This window comes from Scardinius erythrophthalmus (assembly GCF_964197995.2).
Source record: "Scardinius erythrophthalmus genome assembly, chromosome: 2".
In the NCBI taxonomy this organism is placed as follows: domain Eukaryota; kingdom Metazoa; phylum Chordata; class Actinopteri; order Cypriniformes; family Leuciscidae; genus Scardinius; species Scardinius erythrophthalmus.
Window position 1 is genome coordinate 43615683 of NC_138222.1, and position 16231 is coordinate 43631913.

Sequence of the window (16231 nt, forward strand, 5' to 3'; positions counted from 1 at the left end):
CTCCGCCTGTGAAAAACAAACGACTGAATGACATCATCTCTGCACGCACTGAAACGACTCACATTGCAGTCCAGGAGATCTATGCTGTCTAGGCTCTTGCTTCTGTGGATGCGGCCCTTGATCCTGCGCAGTGATGGTTTTCCCTGACTCGCAGCCGCAGCAGGTGCCGTCGCAGCAGAGGCAGCAGGGGCATCTGATCCAGGTGGCACCCTGCAGTGGACAGACATTAGCACATAATCAGTAAAAAGCAGTAAAATACATTTAGAATATTAAAAAAAGTATATTTCTTTTTCAAATAAACACTGTTCTTTTGAACTTTCTATTCATGAAAATTTCCACAGAAAAATAAGCAGCACAACTGTTTTCAACATTGATAATAAGAAATGTTTCTTGAGCACCAAATCAACATTTTAGAATGATTTCTGAAGGATCATGTGACACTGAACACTGGAATAATGAAGCTGAAAATTCAGCTTTCCCATCACCGAAAATAACCATGATATTAAAATACAATACATTATAAGTCTAATATTTCACAATATTACTGTTTTACTGTATATTTTATCAAATAATGCAGCCTATGCGAGCATATCGTTCAAAAAACGATACACGGTACAAAAATATTACCACAAACTTGTGAACACTAGTGTGCATTTTATCAGTTCATGCATTCCCAAGGAATCAAACCACTTTAGTTTTGCTAGTCATGCACTGTTTGAGCTACTGTACAGGAATGCCTTCCTAACTGCAAGTTATATAGTGTAGGCATAAGATTTCACAGTGTTATAAATTAGGCACATCTTCTGCAGTTTATTTGATGGTGCAAGAACTGTACACATCAGAGCTTAGGTGTCATCACTAGTCCCTGATTACCCTAATTCGCCCAACTAAAAGCAAAGCTTATCATAAAAGGTTCTTACGTAACTCTACTCTCACCACTAGGATAGCTTGACTGTTTTTTTTTTTTTAAACTCTGTGTAAGACTCTGTATTAAACTCTGTATAATGTGCATGCATCAAAGATTTGAGAAATATTTCTCACACCCATATGGATATCTCTTCTCTCACAGGAGGTGTCCGCCAGCGTGAATTAGTGCAAGGAGCAATTAAACCCTCGGGACATATTGCTCATGATAGCTTTAATACTCCCATAAAAATCGCTGTCTCCATAATTAGAGGAGCTTGCTAAGGCAAGCATCACTATTACTACTGATCATACTTAAGGTGAGGGATTTAAACAACCGCTAATCCTAAGTATTACATTTTGGTGCATAAGAGCATGCAACACTGTTTGTGCAAACTGCTAAGGACATAAATGAGGTCTTATCAATGAGGAGTGTGCCATTACTTTTCCAAATGACTTACGATTTTTCCAAAAAATCTATATCTATTTTAGAGAACAAAATATCATAGAAAATATGAGTACCAATTCTCTCTCCTACTTTTTCTCTGTTTGGGCCAAAATCCATAGAGCTACTGTAAGCAGTTGATCCTGAGGGAAAAGCCAGAGGGAGATTTGTTTTAGTCCTGTCATTGGGTGATTTATGTAACCCCTGCGGCCTTTAGGAATGAGTATCACCTTCCAGTTTGATTTTCCTACTGCTGTCTCTTGTCAAACTATAGAGACAAGAGTGTCTGAAGTGCACACACACCATGAGAACGGGAGAATCTCATTATGAAATCCTTAAAACTGCTCCACAGTAAAGCGCCACAAAAAATAAAGCATTGAGGATCCATGTTGTACACGAGTCTATGGATGCCTTTCAGTAAAATAAAGACAAATATTTTCTTGAACTGCATTTATCGGCAAAAATCTTACCTTTCATTGAAGTAAAATAATTGAAAGTGGGGGAAAATCACATTATGAAATAAATGTTTTTCTCCAAAACAATTGTTGGAGAATTGGGAACAATTGGGAACAATTGTTTGCCCCCTTTTATTAAATACTTTTTGCAACCTCTTTTTTTCCAAGATAACAGCTCTGAGTTTTCTCCTATAATGCCTGATGAGTTTGGAGAACACCTGACAAGATATCAGAGACCATTCCTCCATACAGAATCTCTCCATCCTGTTCTCCATTATAAGATTTCTAGAACAGGCTGTCAGGTTTAGATTTTTTATCTGTTGGTATTTGATCGAATCCGTGATGCCATGTATCTGAACAAGATGTCCAGGACCTCTGGCAGAAAATTAGGCCCACAGCATTAAAGATACAGCAGAGTATTTCATTTTACACATGGGGTACTTTTTTATCCCTGTGTGCACCAAACCCATCTTAAGTGTTTGCTGCCAAAAAAGCTAATGTTTTTGTTTCATCTGACCATAGAACCCATCCCGTTTAAAGTTTCAGTATCCAGTTCCAGTGTCAGTTACTTTTCAAATGTTCTATAGTCAGATGAAACAAAAACATTAGCTTTTTTGGCAGCAAACACTTAAAGGTATAGCGGAGGATCTTTCCAAATTTTAGATAAGACCTGCCCTCTCCACTTTTTGAAAAGTTTGATTGATTCACCAGAATGATTGACAATTAGGAGGACCAATAGTATAGGTTACCCACCAGGAAGTAAAACATCCTCCGCTATACCTTTAATATATATATTACATATGTTTGTTTAGTTGTTCACAGAGACAGTTTTACCATTATTGAAATACATTTAAATTTTAAATAAAATTAAAAATTAAAAAATGTTGTCTCTCTACATGTGGGCCAGATGTTGTTAAAGTGGTTTTTGAACAGAAAAAACTAAACCCAAACAAACAGGCCCCTGCAATTGTGGATTTCTCAATCTATCTTCTCTATAGCCAGCTTCTTTTCCTAAAGGCCAGACAGGCAGAGTGACAGAGGTCCTGCTGTCCGTTTCCTCTCATTTTTACATGGTGGTCTGGCTGATACACGTGCTGTCTTGCTCCCTGGCAAAGCATGCTCAACAATTCATTCCCCAAACCAGAGAGCAGTCTGGCCAAAGTGAGAGCCTTGGATCCCATTTGCTGCTGTGAATCCCTCTGATTGGCAGGCAGAGCACCAGAGCTGGGCTTCTCTCCTGTGACCTCCACACGGCCCACGATCCCTAGAGGATTTGCACTAAACCCAAGAGCACCGCATTCAATCTGGACCAGCTTCTGTTGCCACCAAGCTCACTCTCTCCCTTTTCTCATCTCTCTCACTCTCTCTCTCTCACACACACACACGCACACAAACAAACACACACTTTCTCTGTCATTCTGGGGACTCATTCACACACTGTAAGCAGAAGCTTAAACCTTCTGCAGTACAAGAGTGGAAGAATTTAACTACAATAATTCATAATGTATTCACATACAGTAACACAAGTATAGCACCGTGTCTACACCAGATGTTAGCGGTTAGTTAACTAATGGTGCGTTCCAGGCAACTTGTAACCTGTGTTTTTCCAACCTTATACCCGTGAAAGTGCACTGGAACGGCAGTCAAACCCGTGACTTCCCACCCGCGAACTCGTACTAGATCGATGTACTCACAGTTACGAGCTCTGACGTCACATATCCCGCGAAACCATACAAAACAACAATGGCAGCCCCTACGGATGCAGTGTTTCTGCAGGCGGTACACGGTGAGAATACACTTTAGGACAATATAACGTTGCAGTCAAATTAATAATAATAATGATAATAATACACACGATTATGGATTACAATGTTATGTGTCTGAAACAATAAGTATGTCGTGAAAGTGTATTGCCGCATGGAAGTGTTAAGGTGACGTAAACCTGAACTTGACAGCATTGATCATGGTAGTTTGGCGTGACTGGCCTGGAACGCTACAAAGTCGTGAGTCGTGGTTTGAATCGGGATTTACGTGCTCAAAAACCTGCCTGGGTTAAAACGCAGCATAATGCCTAGTTCGACTTCTGACGCATTTCAAGCAAACACACTTCTTCAGACACGAAGAACAAATGGATTTACAACGGTCGCTTTGTTGCGTCCAGTGTGGACAGCTTCTTCCTGCTTCGGTGTAGACATGGTGTAACTGTTTAGAAAACCAATCAAACTACTACTTCAAAGATAAAAAATAGCATTGAAAATGTTTCTCTATAATATCTGTTATGATATAATAAAATGTATAAACATTTGTAATGATTTATTTTAGCTTTCGTACAATGAAAACCTAATCATTTAATTTTGGAAACATACTGTCTTATAATTTCAGAAATAGGTCTGCATAAATAGGTCTGTATATAGCTGAAAAAATATTTAGCTTTCTTTATATTTTATAAATTCCTGGGGGTCCCTGGCATTAAAAATTTCAAAAAACTCAGATTTAGATGGAAGTGGAACCTTTTATCACTTGTTGCTTTATCACGTCTGGTTAAGACAAGGTGCAAAGTAACACAAGGCCAGAGAGCAAATCCCCAAACAAGAGTAGTGTTGGGTAAAAATACACCGTAAAATGCTGAGCATTTATCACACGCTTTGGGGCTCTAACATTACGGTGCAAAGTGAAAAATGTCTAAGCTGCGGCTGCTGAAGTGTCCTTTCCTTGGCCCTTAAGAGTAATGCACTAAAATATTAAGCAGTCTGCCCTGTTTATCCACCCCTCTCAACTTCACAGCAAACAGAACATTTCCGTCAAAAGGAAAAACACTCCTCACGACGACTCAAAGAGGTGAGCTTCATGAATGTTGCATGAAGTCTTGCCTAGAAATAGCAATTCTTCTAGCTCAGTGTTTTAACAGGTCACTGGCAAACACGGATTACTGTACCACACACATAGGCTGAATATTATATATTTGTTTATGTCTGTATATAGTAAATCTTTCAAAATATATAATAAATAATATGAATTTATATTTAAATGAACTAACAAACTATTTATTTAATTAATTAATTAATTAATTAATTAATTAAAATAATGTGTTAAATGTGTAATTTTTTATTTTAATTAATATATTATTTAATATATTCTCACAAATACATTTAATGTATAATATATATTTTAATAATATAATTTACTACATATATCATATACATACAATTAATCGTATGAAAAATATTATAAATTATTACTATCTTAATCTTTTATTTAAATATGTAATAATTTATGAATAAATAAATAATATACATTTGCTAAAAGTAAACAAATCAGTTGTATGTATATCCGACATGAATCAACACAGGACGCTTGTTATGAGATGAAACTAAATCTGACCGGCTCATAGTCAATATCAATATATTGATGCAGAATCATATTTATAGTCATATGTGTACGTTTAAAATAGCCCACTGCCCAGGATGTGCGATAACTCGTGTAATATGGAACATGCTCCAACAGAAGCCATGTGCTCATGTTAGGGTTCAGCGTAAACAGATAACCTAGCAAGGCCACGCTGCATGACATTGCATGGTCGGAAGAGCAGAGACCTTGCGCAATGTAGATACATTACTCAGTTCAGTGATTGTGACACCTTGTTAGGATATATTCATTCAATAGGATGCCAAGGTGAGGGCAAGGAGCTTTGATGTATTTGTATCAGAACAGCACATGATGTACACAGCACCTGATATGAGCGAATACAAGACGGCGCTTGGGTGTGTGCTGGTCGCGAGCTGAGAAAATTAAGGCTAAACTGCATAACTTAGGGGAAAACACAAACTTTTGAAAAAGGGATTCAAAGTGCAAGTTTATGAAAACGATACTGTTATCGTCTTTGTGTGTACTACAAAAACACAAATTTGTGAAAACAGTGACATTGTGCGCATGTGTATTACGCGTTCAGTTTTCCTTTACAAAGTGACATCGCCAACTACTGGCCTGCCAGCATAATACAGCATTTTTAGTCATTTTCACGAATCGGTGTGTGTGTGAACGGGGATCATTTTGACAACGTTGTCATCTGTATGCGAAAAACGCAAAGGAAAAATGTTTGCGTTTTTAGTACATTGTTGTCGAGTAAACATACCCTAAGACAAGAGAGTGTCCTGAGGATACTAACAGTCATCAAATCTTTCTCAGATGAAAGCAGACAAGTGAGACTCAAGTGTCCGAGTCCAGTTTCAGGTCCAATAAAACAGCGAATAAAATATCTGCCTGATATTCTCTGTATTTTCAATGTAAAATGTGCAAGGCTGCTACATAGGCTACTTTCAAGTATATAGACATATTTATACACTATGAAATTATATTAAGAAATTTAAATGACTGGATTTTCTATTGGCATTGTACTAAAGCCAAAACTAATGATTCAAATATAATCTAAAAATGATATATCAATAAGTGTACATTTTCCTTTCTTCAAATATATATATTTATATATATTTATATTTTTTTGTTTATTATAAAAGAGAAATTTGGTATTTCTATACATTCAATCTATTAGTTCTCCACAAAACCATATGTAAATTAAGGTTGTTTCAATTCATAAATGATAATAAAAAAACATATATTTTCTCTCAAATTTTCCAGAGACCCCAGCACTCCCTTAAATCTCCCTGGGGGTCCGGTTTGAAAACCCCTGGTACTGATTGGTTTTTAATGTTTTTTGTATTATTTTATTATTATTTATTTAAAGGTGCAGTGTGTAAATTTTAGCGGCATCTAGCGGTGAGGTTGCGAATTGCACCCAACAGAAGTTACGGTGGCCGAACAGGAAAAGATGGCGTCGTCTGAGACAGCAGAGAGTAGCCAGTTAAGCAATGAGGTTTCGAATATATAATATTATTGTTACTTGTTCATCATTGTTTCAGTGTTTTATTCGCTGACTTTAGCTAGCTTCTTTGCATGAAGAACAACATAGTGACGAAACACGCTTGTTCGTTTTGGGCTATTGTAGAAACATGTCGGCGCAAAATGGCTATTTCAACGTAAGGGGGCCGCGGTGTATGTAGATAGAAATGGTTCATTCTAAGGTACCAAACACATAACGTTCATTATGTAAGGTCTTTATACACCACTGAAAACATAGTTATGTATATGATATTGCATTTCTGTCAACAGATCCTCCTAAATATTACACAATGCACCTTTAAGCAATGTCCCAGCATTCAGGGGCTCAGTAACAAGGTGTTTCCTAACAGTCTCATGTGACATTGTGCTCTATAGCCATTCCTGGCACGAAGAGCTGTAGGCTTTCTGCAGAGCAATCAAGTGCTACTTACCAAAGACATCAAGGGTCAAAGTAAATCTGCAAATGCATCTAAATTCTTAAAACTTGACACCTCAGTCTTTGGTGAACCTCCTTTACTGACTTCAAGAGAAGCAACTCAAGCGGAGGAAGCGCCTTGGAACTTCTGCACAGAGATCATGATCTAAACAAAGAAGAAGAGATACAGACTCAGCACATGGCTTTAGTCTAAGTAGCCCTTCTGTAATGATTCCTCCTCTTTACCCGTCATTCAGAGATTAATCTGCAACACTGATCCCTAAATACCATTAACACTGCACAGGTTCATGTGGCCTGGACAAGCAGGACATTATGTCTTTCATCATTCTTTGCCCTCTCTCTGCCTTCTTTAAGATGACCATGTAAACATGAAAACTAGATTAATACCACCAAAGAGTTTTCCAAAGTAAAACTACCAAGCAAGAAACATAACAGCAAGTATAACATTTTAAGCATGTGAAAATCTGTGTGTTTGTGTGGGTGGTCACATTGATGGGATAACTGTAAATAATCTTAGCAGTGGACCTTTGACATGAGATGACCAGGAGAAGAACAGGAAGCGACATGCTGATTAGGTGGGCCAGACAGCTTTGACAGATGGAGAGATTAGGGATATAGACGTGTATCTAACATGACAGTACAACGGTCACAGGCCCATGCTTAGTGTCTCCCACCGTCCACCCATCCTGACTGCTAGAGCAGTGCACAAACACGACCTGGCACTCGCACCTAAAGCAAAATATTCGTCTATCCACAATTTTTATCAAATAAAGAAGGCAAAACCATAAGGACAAACAGCACTGATGTAGAGAAGAACAATTTACATTAAGTCCCTTGCCAGGTACTTTTACTCAAAAGCAACTAGCAACTAGCAAAAAATGTGGGGGGAAAAACTTGTTACTGACCCCAAATTTGTGGATGGCAGAGTACATGCTAGACAGTTCTTTAGTCTGAATTCACAAAATCTGACTGGTATATGGAAAGATTAATTCTTAGTTTAGTCCGACTAAAATCAAACTTTTGAAGATCATGTAAATTTACTTGGTTTCTGTGGAACGTCTTACGTGATAGAGGCCTGCAGAACAGTGTTATAGAAGCAGGACACTTTCTGCTGTTATGACTAAACATTGCCCTCAGGTTGCTTGTTCAGCTTGGTGAACAACTGCATTATGTTTTTATCCTGCAGGTCAATATGGTGAGTACTATGAGTCAACCCAGCTGAAAGCAGATCTCTGACTCAAGGATCAGAGGGGTCATCCTTGTCTAGGCCAGCCCACAAGGTGCAAAAACTCTAAGGCCGTATGTTATCATCCCTCCCTGTGGGCAGGTTTCATAAAGGAGTCATGACTAAGAAGGTAAATGTCTGAAAGTCATAAAGTAGGACGCAGTGTTGTGCTGTAGAACTAAACAGATTGAATTCACGAGTAAAACATAATGGCTAAAAGAGAACAGAGAGAAAAAAATTGTCACACTGACTTCACAACATAAAGGTAACTGTGCATTAACATTTTGTCAAAAAAACAATTGTGAGTAAAGTTTGCTACCACTCCTCTATATATCCTACCCCCCAATTCCCCATTTCCCGCTCTTTTTCTGCTCTACCCAATAGATAAATCCCAATTCACCACCACCTTCGAGCAGAATCTTCCCTACGACCCCTCAAACGATACTCCACATGAGGAGGCCGTGGGAGGCAGAGGAGCAAGAGCCGTAAGGCAGGGATGAGGCAGACATGAGTCAGTAAACCCAGTGTAATCTGTCTCCCACAGTGCCATAAAGCATCTGAAAGGAGATTACAATCTCACGGCAGAGTGGAAACGTGTGTGTGTCAAAAACAAACAGAAACAGCTATTTTACCCTGACCAAACGTCTATAAGACAACGACAACAGTGAGGAGTTGGAGAGCAATCAGTGTCAGTCAGTGCTGAGATTCTCTGTTGTGTCTACTGCAGGAAACTGAAACTTAGTGTTTGACACTAAATCTATTTTAAAATGTGTATGTGCACTCTAAAAGTTGTATTTCAGTCTGTCTAAAAAGCAAAAAAATGCCACTTGCAGTCAGACTGAAATTGTACCAGTCCAGTTTTTGTGAAGTCAGAATAACAGACCTAGATAATGTGATTGTAGCTCGGCTTTGTGCAGCATGTTTCTGCTCTAATCAGAACACAATTGGTCTCAACATTGTGCACTTGCTCCGAAAGTCAGGTCTGACTACTGTCTGACTAAGTGTGAATGACGAAAATTTGTATTTTGTGTTTCTTTGTAACACGGGATAGTCTAAAGCCACATTCATTGTAAAAGGGGTCCTGGGTTTAAACTTTAACAGTTTGTTCCTTGGGGGGGAAAAGTCTTGCTTTTGAGTTTCAAGCTACTTAAAGGATGGCTGAATCAAATTTAGACAAGCAAATTTGCAAATTTGTTTCAGACAAACATTTTTGTATAATATATGATTTATATATTATTTATATTAATATATTTATTTATGTATATATATATTTGTATATTTTATTTAATTAAATTTTTTGAAGTTTATTTAATTACATTTTTTAAGGGCCACGTGCCCTCTCAGTTTGGGGCATGATGTTTCTGGGTGAGTTCATGCATCATTAACCTGGTGGGAGAACAATGGCTTGCAATATGCAATAGACAGACATCTGGGAGGGGGCAATTCAACGGTCGCCCACTGTCAACACGTTCGTTTACCGTCCGCACGGTATGAGAAGGAAGCAGCAGAGGGCCAATAACCGTGACCTAGCTGGTTGGACAGATGCCTCTATCATGCCAATAATATAATGTAATTCTGATGAAAAGCCCTTCTCCTTTACCAATGCACACAACTGCTGTGCTGATGGGGAGGTGGGGCTGCCAACTCATAACACCCCGTGACTCTTTTGAGGAGACCACAAGTGACAAAATTAAAACTCACACAAATCGTGTAAAAAAAATTGAATTAGAATTATTATAAATTAGAATTAGAATTAGAATATATATATATATATATATATATATATATATATATATATATATATATATATATATATATATATATATATATATATATATATGTGGAACAATATAATGAAACCAATAACATAAGTGCAGGATGAAATCCTTGATCACCTCACAGTATTCACCTCCCTCCCTTACATTTATCAATATGAATTTCATTTACTCACTGCATTCTATAACAGATAACATTTTAGAACCATTAAAACAGTAAATAATAAAGTGGGTGTGCATAACACACAAAACATGGTTTAATCTGAATTTTCTGTGTCATAGAGGACCAGATATGAGGAATCACAATCCACTGGTTCTGATGCCAGCAGGTGTTCCAATGGAACAGAAATGTTCTGGATCTTTAAAAAATATTAAATAACTACAAATCAAAATAAGTAAAATATAACATAAAAATAGAAAGGTCTGTATATATTATGAACTCAACACTAACCAGCTTCCACCTCCATTCAACCAGCCAACACAAACATCATTTAGATAATGAACACATACCGCTGTAAAATCTATCTAATGTCTATAATTTTGTTCTTCCATTTGGTAGAATGTTTCAAATGCACTGAGAGGTAATTGTTAAATGGATTTGAGTGGCTGCACCCATGTGATTAATAAGCTGTCTGAGTGCATTCAGTGTGGAGGCACTGGAGAATGGAAATTAAAAAATAACCAAGCCCAAAGCAAAGGAAAAGATCCTTACAAAAATATTCAATTATTTTACATAATGATTAGCATCTCCAACTCAGTTATTCAGCATCAAAAACATTATTTATAGGTCAATATGTAAGCTTTTGCTATAACAGTGAAGAAATTATTCAATCACTAGTGTGCGAAAAGAGAGAGAGAGAGAGAGAGAGAGAGAGGGTTACAGCGCATCAACATATCAATGAGACAAAAATAAAAGGCATATGTACAGAAAAAAAAAAAAAACAGAGACAAGAAATGAAAAAAAAAAACCATGAGAAAAAAGACAGCAAAAACTCACTTTGGCAAACAAAAGAGAGCATAACAGCTGTAAAGCTCAGTGCACGTCACACTTCACTCTCCTCCCATTCCACACTCACTCACTCACTCACTTCTCAAACTGTTCAGTTTATACTCACCACAGCTGTCTCTTCGGAGGGATGCAGTCGTCTTTGTTGGAGGCTGTCACTCCCATGGCCATCTGCATCACTGTTATGTATTTCTGGTACTTCATATTGTCCACCACTACCGCCACGAAACCAACATAGGTGAGCTTGCGCGCGTCTATTCCCTGGCATCCGCCTGCGCTGGGTCCACGTCTGTCACTTTCAGAGCGCCATTTCCAGTGCTGAGGGACTGACAAGGAAAACACTCCTCAAGAAGCGCGACAAAAGGTACCATGCCGCTAGGACCCATGTCTGTTGTGACTCTGTAATCTCATTAGTGCTCTGAATAGCCGACTAATCCATACAGTGTTGGTCAGGAGCGACACATTGTTTCTGCGCGCTCCTCGCGAAGCACTTTCTGTTCTGAAAACAATCAGAGAGAAACTCTGACAGAAGCCAGTGGCAAGTGACAGCAGCTGAGCGTTTGTGTGTGAGGTAGGAGAGAGGAAAAGTGTGCATGTATATACGCACAAAAAAAAGAGAGAGACGAGGGAGAGGGAGGGAGAGAAAGAGAGACGCGCACATGCTCGTGGAGAGCAAGAGTGGGGGTGAGAAGCAAAGAGAGACAGACAGTGAGAGAGCGTGCATGGAGCTCTCTCAGATGGCACGGCAATAGATTTTCAGAGAATCTAAACATAATGTGAGGTGATTTACAAAACATCGTGGTTCATCCAGCTCACAAAAAGGTCTGAATGCAAATGAGATCAAAATTGAGAATCCTGTGATTTGGGCTTTGTGACCGGTGATTACCTAATGGAAGAGGGGGATGGGAGACAGGAATAGGAGAGAGGGAGACGTGAAGAAGGGGAGAGAAGGCACAATGAATGTTTTAATCCCGAACACATGCACATAACTGTCAGTAAACAAATTCGATACACAGATTAAATATTGTTCAGCCAAAAGCATCTGAATGCAACGGTGCTATTTTAATCCACATAAAACATTATTCAATCCAAAGTGACAATCTAAACAAGAGCCATTACAATGACTACCTGCTGACCTTTTTCATTCTCAATCTGCTTAAGTAACCCTCATCTGATCCCGCAGAGGTCTAAATGGCAGCCGTTGTTAGCCTGACCATCGGCTGCATTAATGGAGTTAAAGGTCAGACTTAATTAGAATGGGCACTTTGCCACTAGACAAGAGAATGTTATTAGCCATATGCTTTCTAGGTAACTACAACATACTATAGGATCAGTTGTGAGTGCCTTTGATTTCTTAATTAAGCAATTTTTTGTCATTCAGTAGACCCTTTTTGTTTACAGGACACTGATTGCAGGGACAGTCACCTTATTAACTGAATCTGAGTGCTTTGTGCAGGATAGCAAACTTAGTAACTGCTCTCCGTTTCTTGGTTACGCCCACACGGGCCTGAACCGGTGCTCGGTCTGAAGGACACCCAGATCCTTAACCTTTAGGCCACAGCACTAATTGAGACAGGGGATTGGGAGTGGGGACTCTACACTTAAAATGGCTCGGAATGAAGAAATGGAAAGTGAATTGAGTGATTAGCACGTCCATTGTAATTACAAAGGGACGTTCTTATTGAAGAGAGATTCATTGATTATTATAATGGACCTCTTGTGTGTGCAGAACAACTACCTAACTACAAGCTATACAGAGTAAAACGGTATGAAATGTGACCAGGCAGAGGTTTGAGAGCGCACCAATGCCTCAATCCCACAGGAGTGCCCATTAACCTTTTTGGGTTAAGCATGACTAAGAGAGATGAGCTTTAGTGAGGTCAAACACCAGGACACATGGAAAAATTTCACTGAGATTATGTGGAACAAAAGAGAGACCACCTGAGACTATTACGATATTCTTGATATTTTCATTCAAGATATTTTGCAGTATACTTTTTTTTTGTAAAAGAAAGCACATTAATATCAGTCTCGACTCTCAACACTTTTCCTCCCTAACAGACCTGAAAATAATATGAGCACATTCTCCCCAGCAATTACATACATCTACACTAGGGCTGAACGATATATCGTTATCGTATCTATATCGAGATATGAACTTTCAAGATATTAATATCGAAAAAAGCAACGATATAGACGATATAGATTTTCCCTCTCCGCGCTCGCCCTGCATACAACTCTGGCAGTCACAACAAACATCAGTTTTACGAGTGTCCTTGAATGCACCGCTAAAGCCAGCGCGCGCACACTACCAGGGACGTGGGAACTATATTGTGAGAGGGGGGGCGGCGTTTCCATGGTGACGCGTCATTGCTTGTCACGTGACACACCGCAGCAGCAACAGCGCTGAATGAATGATGATCTGCTTTTATGTCATTTTTCCTTTTTTATTCAGAATATTCACAAATGTGTTAGCTATGGCATGAAATATCTGATATTCCGATTGTCAAATACATGCAAGTGGAAGTATATTGTTGTTTAAACACCTTTATAACGATCGCGTTAGTTGAGCTGTATGCGCGATGGGCGCCGCCGTGTTAGTTTGTGCCGCAGACGCAGGTCAGAGAATCGGATCTGTTGGATTTACAACCTCTATGTTTACAACACGTGAATTCATCCACTTCTCCCGAAATACTGAAAAGTAAGTGGCTGGTGAACTGGGAATAGAATAGAGTAAACATTGAAGTTACTTACACAATGTGTATCTGATATGAATAAAACGTGTCGAATTATAATGGAAAGGATTATTATTACCTCTTCCATAGACATCAGTGTGTATTTTACAAACTCTAAATGTATTGTTTTTTTAGTACTTACGTAGTCATATCGTATTGTATCGATATCGAGATATCTGGCATGAAAATCGAGATATGAAATTTTGTCCATATCGTTCAGCCCTAATCTACACTATTGAATTGAGCCTCACTAGTGAATCATATCAGGTCATACTAAATATAGCATCTATATTGTATATGAGTCATACTAAAAGATGTGTTAAGTACATCAGATATATATTTTAAAGGAAAAAAACAGGACTATATTAACAAAATAATGTTTAATAATATAAATATGCATGTCTGTTTTATCCATGTAAAACTTACATTTATTTTACTAGTGCAGTGCCCGTGAAAAATCGGTTTTTGTGTGTGTTTTTAGCAATTGTTGGTTTGGTGTGTTTGAGTGCTCATTGTTACAATTACACAGCAAAAGTTCAGAGACATTTTTATCTGTGCATGGTAGAAAGCAAATATTGATACTGACATAATGACACACAATAAATATGGAAAATTGAACTACATGGTTGCAAAACAATTTATAATGGTGATATTAGGGTGACATGTATTTGGGTATCTGTGTACAGGTAGTAGGATTAGATTAGATTTACATTAGTTTCAACTTTGTTGTCATTGTGCAGATTACAATTATAGAGACAATGAATGGCTGTTGACGTCTAACCAGAAGTGCAAAAAAGCAGAAAAGTGCAATGTGAACAGTATAGACAAGTAGTGCAGTATAAACAGTATATGACATGATGGCTCTGTCTTGAATATCCAGAGTAAAATGAAAAATGAAAAAAACTATTGTAACGCCCGAGTTTCTAAATCTACACTACACAAGCTTCAACATGTAAAAAATTCTGCCGCCAGGATCTTAACTGGGTCCAGAATATGCAACCATATCACTCCGGTTTTGGGATCTTTGCATTGGCTCCCAGTCAGGTTCCGAGTCGATTTCAAGATTCTGATGCTCACATACAAATCTTTGCACGGCCTGGCTCCAAATTATCTAGCAGAACTGTTGTACCCCTACACTCCTAATCGCAGGTTGTGCTCCTCACAATCGAGCATGCTTGTTGTTCCTAAAACATGCTTAAAGTCTATGGGTGAGAGGGCTTTCTCTTTCTATGCACCTGTCCTTTAGAATTCTCTACCTCTTGAACTTAGGGAAGCTCAGACTTATGCTTTTAACAATTGTTTATTATGTGTGCGCCGCTTTGAGAAACTGCTTTTAAAGGTGCTTTATAAAATAAAAGTTATTATTATTATTATTATTATGACATATAGTGCAGTGTAGACAGTAGTATACAGTTCATGAAGTGGTATGGTGTACAGTAAGGATATGGGGATTTGCCGTCACGATTGGTAAGAGGAGAGTTAACCTCGTTTAAGCCTGCATAGCCTACATGAGCTATCCTGTTGAATAGACTATTTAACATAGCATATTCAACATCACATAGTTACAGGCTAACTTCAGCGCGTATATGACACAGTAATAACTTAGCATTGAGACCAGGCTATGCTTGAGCAAACAGTTTGTGAATAGGCTACTACAAATGATGGCCGTGAAAGAGACTGTGAAAGCATTGACTAGGATATGTTTAGTTGCTGAATAGCATAGGCTACCATTACACAGTAGCGGTAACGTTAAGCGCACCAGAATGAAATTTAAAATTCAGAAGTAAACAGTGTAGCTGACTTACAGATTCAGTTAACATCCACAAATGAATAAGCGAGACGATTCAGGGAGCAGGCTACACAGTGAGCTCAGATTTCAGTTAGTTGCTACTGTGACCGGGAGGGAACATGTTCGGTTCACTTATATTTGTCGTGGCCACGACATATTCATTTGTGGGAATGTCACATTAACTCGTGGGAACGTGATAAGTCGTGGAGACAAGCTCATTTTGTCTAGGTAAACAACATCCTTCTGTTGAGATCCTATGTTGAGGGAACAATATATTTTCTACAGTTTTAGAGTTAAATGCGTAAACAACCTGCCATCCTGCCATAGCAACCTGGAAATGGATAGCTCTATAATTATATTTATTTTTAAATTAAGAACGACAAAATAAGGGCCTTGTCTGAAAGTTTGAAAGTTTTATAAGCTTCCTAACATGATTTATTAGCATGTCTTGGCATGTTTCTAGCACTATTTTACATTTTGTTAACATGTTTGTAGAATGTTTCTATACAGTGCTAGCACGAATTAGTGTTACAATAGAGGGTGCAGCAGTCTTTTATTAAACAAAA

General features: G+C 38.3%; 1 protein-coding gene across 8 annotated transcripts in view; it reads right to left on the minus strand.

Annotated features, from left to right (window-relative positions):
* Positions 1 to 16231, minus strand: part of LOC308686187 (uncharacterized protein) — a 74537-nt gene that overhangs the window by 32966 nt on the left and 25340 nt on the right. For 4 of the 8 annotated variants that reach the window (XM_081358639.1, XM_081358637.1, XM_081358644.1 and 1 more), the window contains exons 2-3: positions 11251 to 12027; positions 63 to 210 (exon numbers count right to left, since the gene is read on the minus strand). In XM_081358639.1, the coding sequence (XP_081214765.1) occupies positions 63 to 210; positions 11251 to 11345 (243 nt within the window). In that variant the 5' untranslated portion in view covers positions 11346 to 12027. Of the gene's footprint in view, positions 1 to 62; positions 211 to 11250; positions 12028 to 12277; positions 12362 to 16231 lie in introns of all 8 variants that reach the window. The other 4 variants (XM_081358640.1, XM_081358643.1, XM_081358638.1 and 1 more) reach the window with 3 other exon arrangements.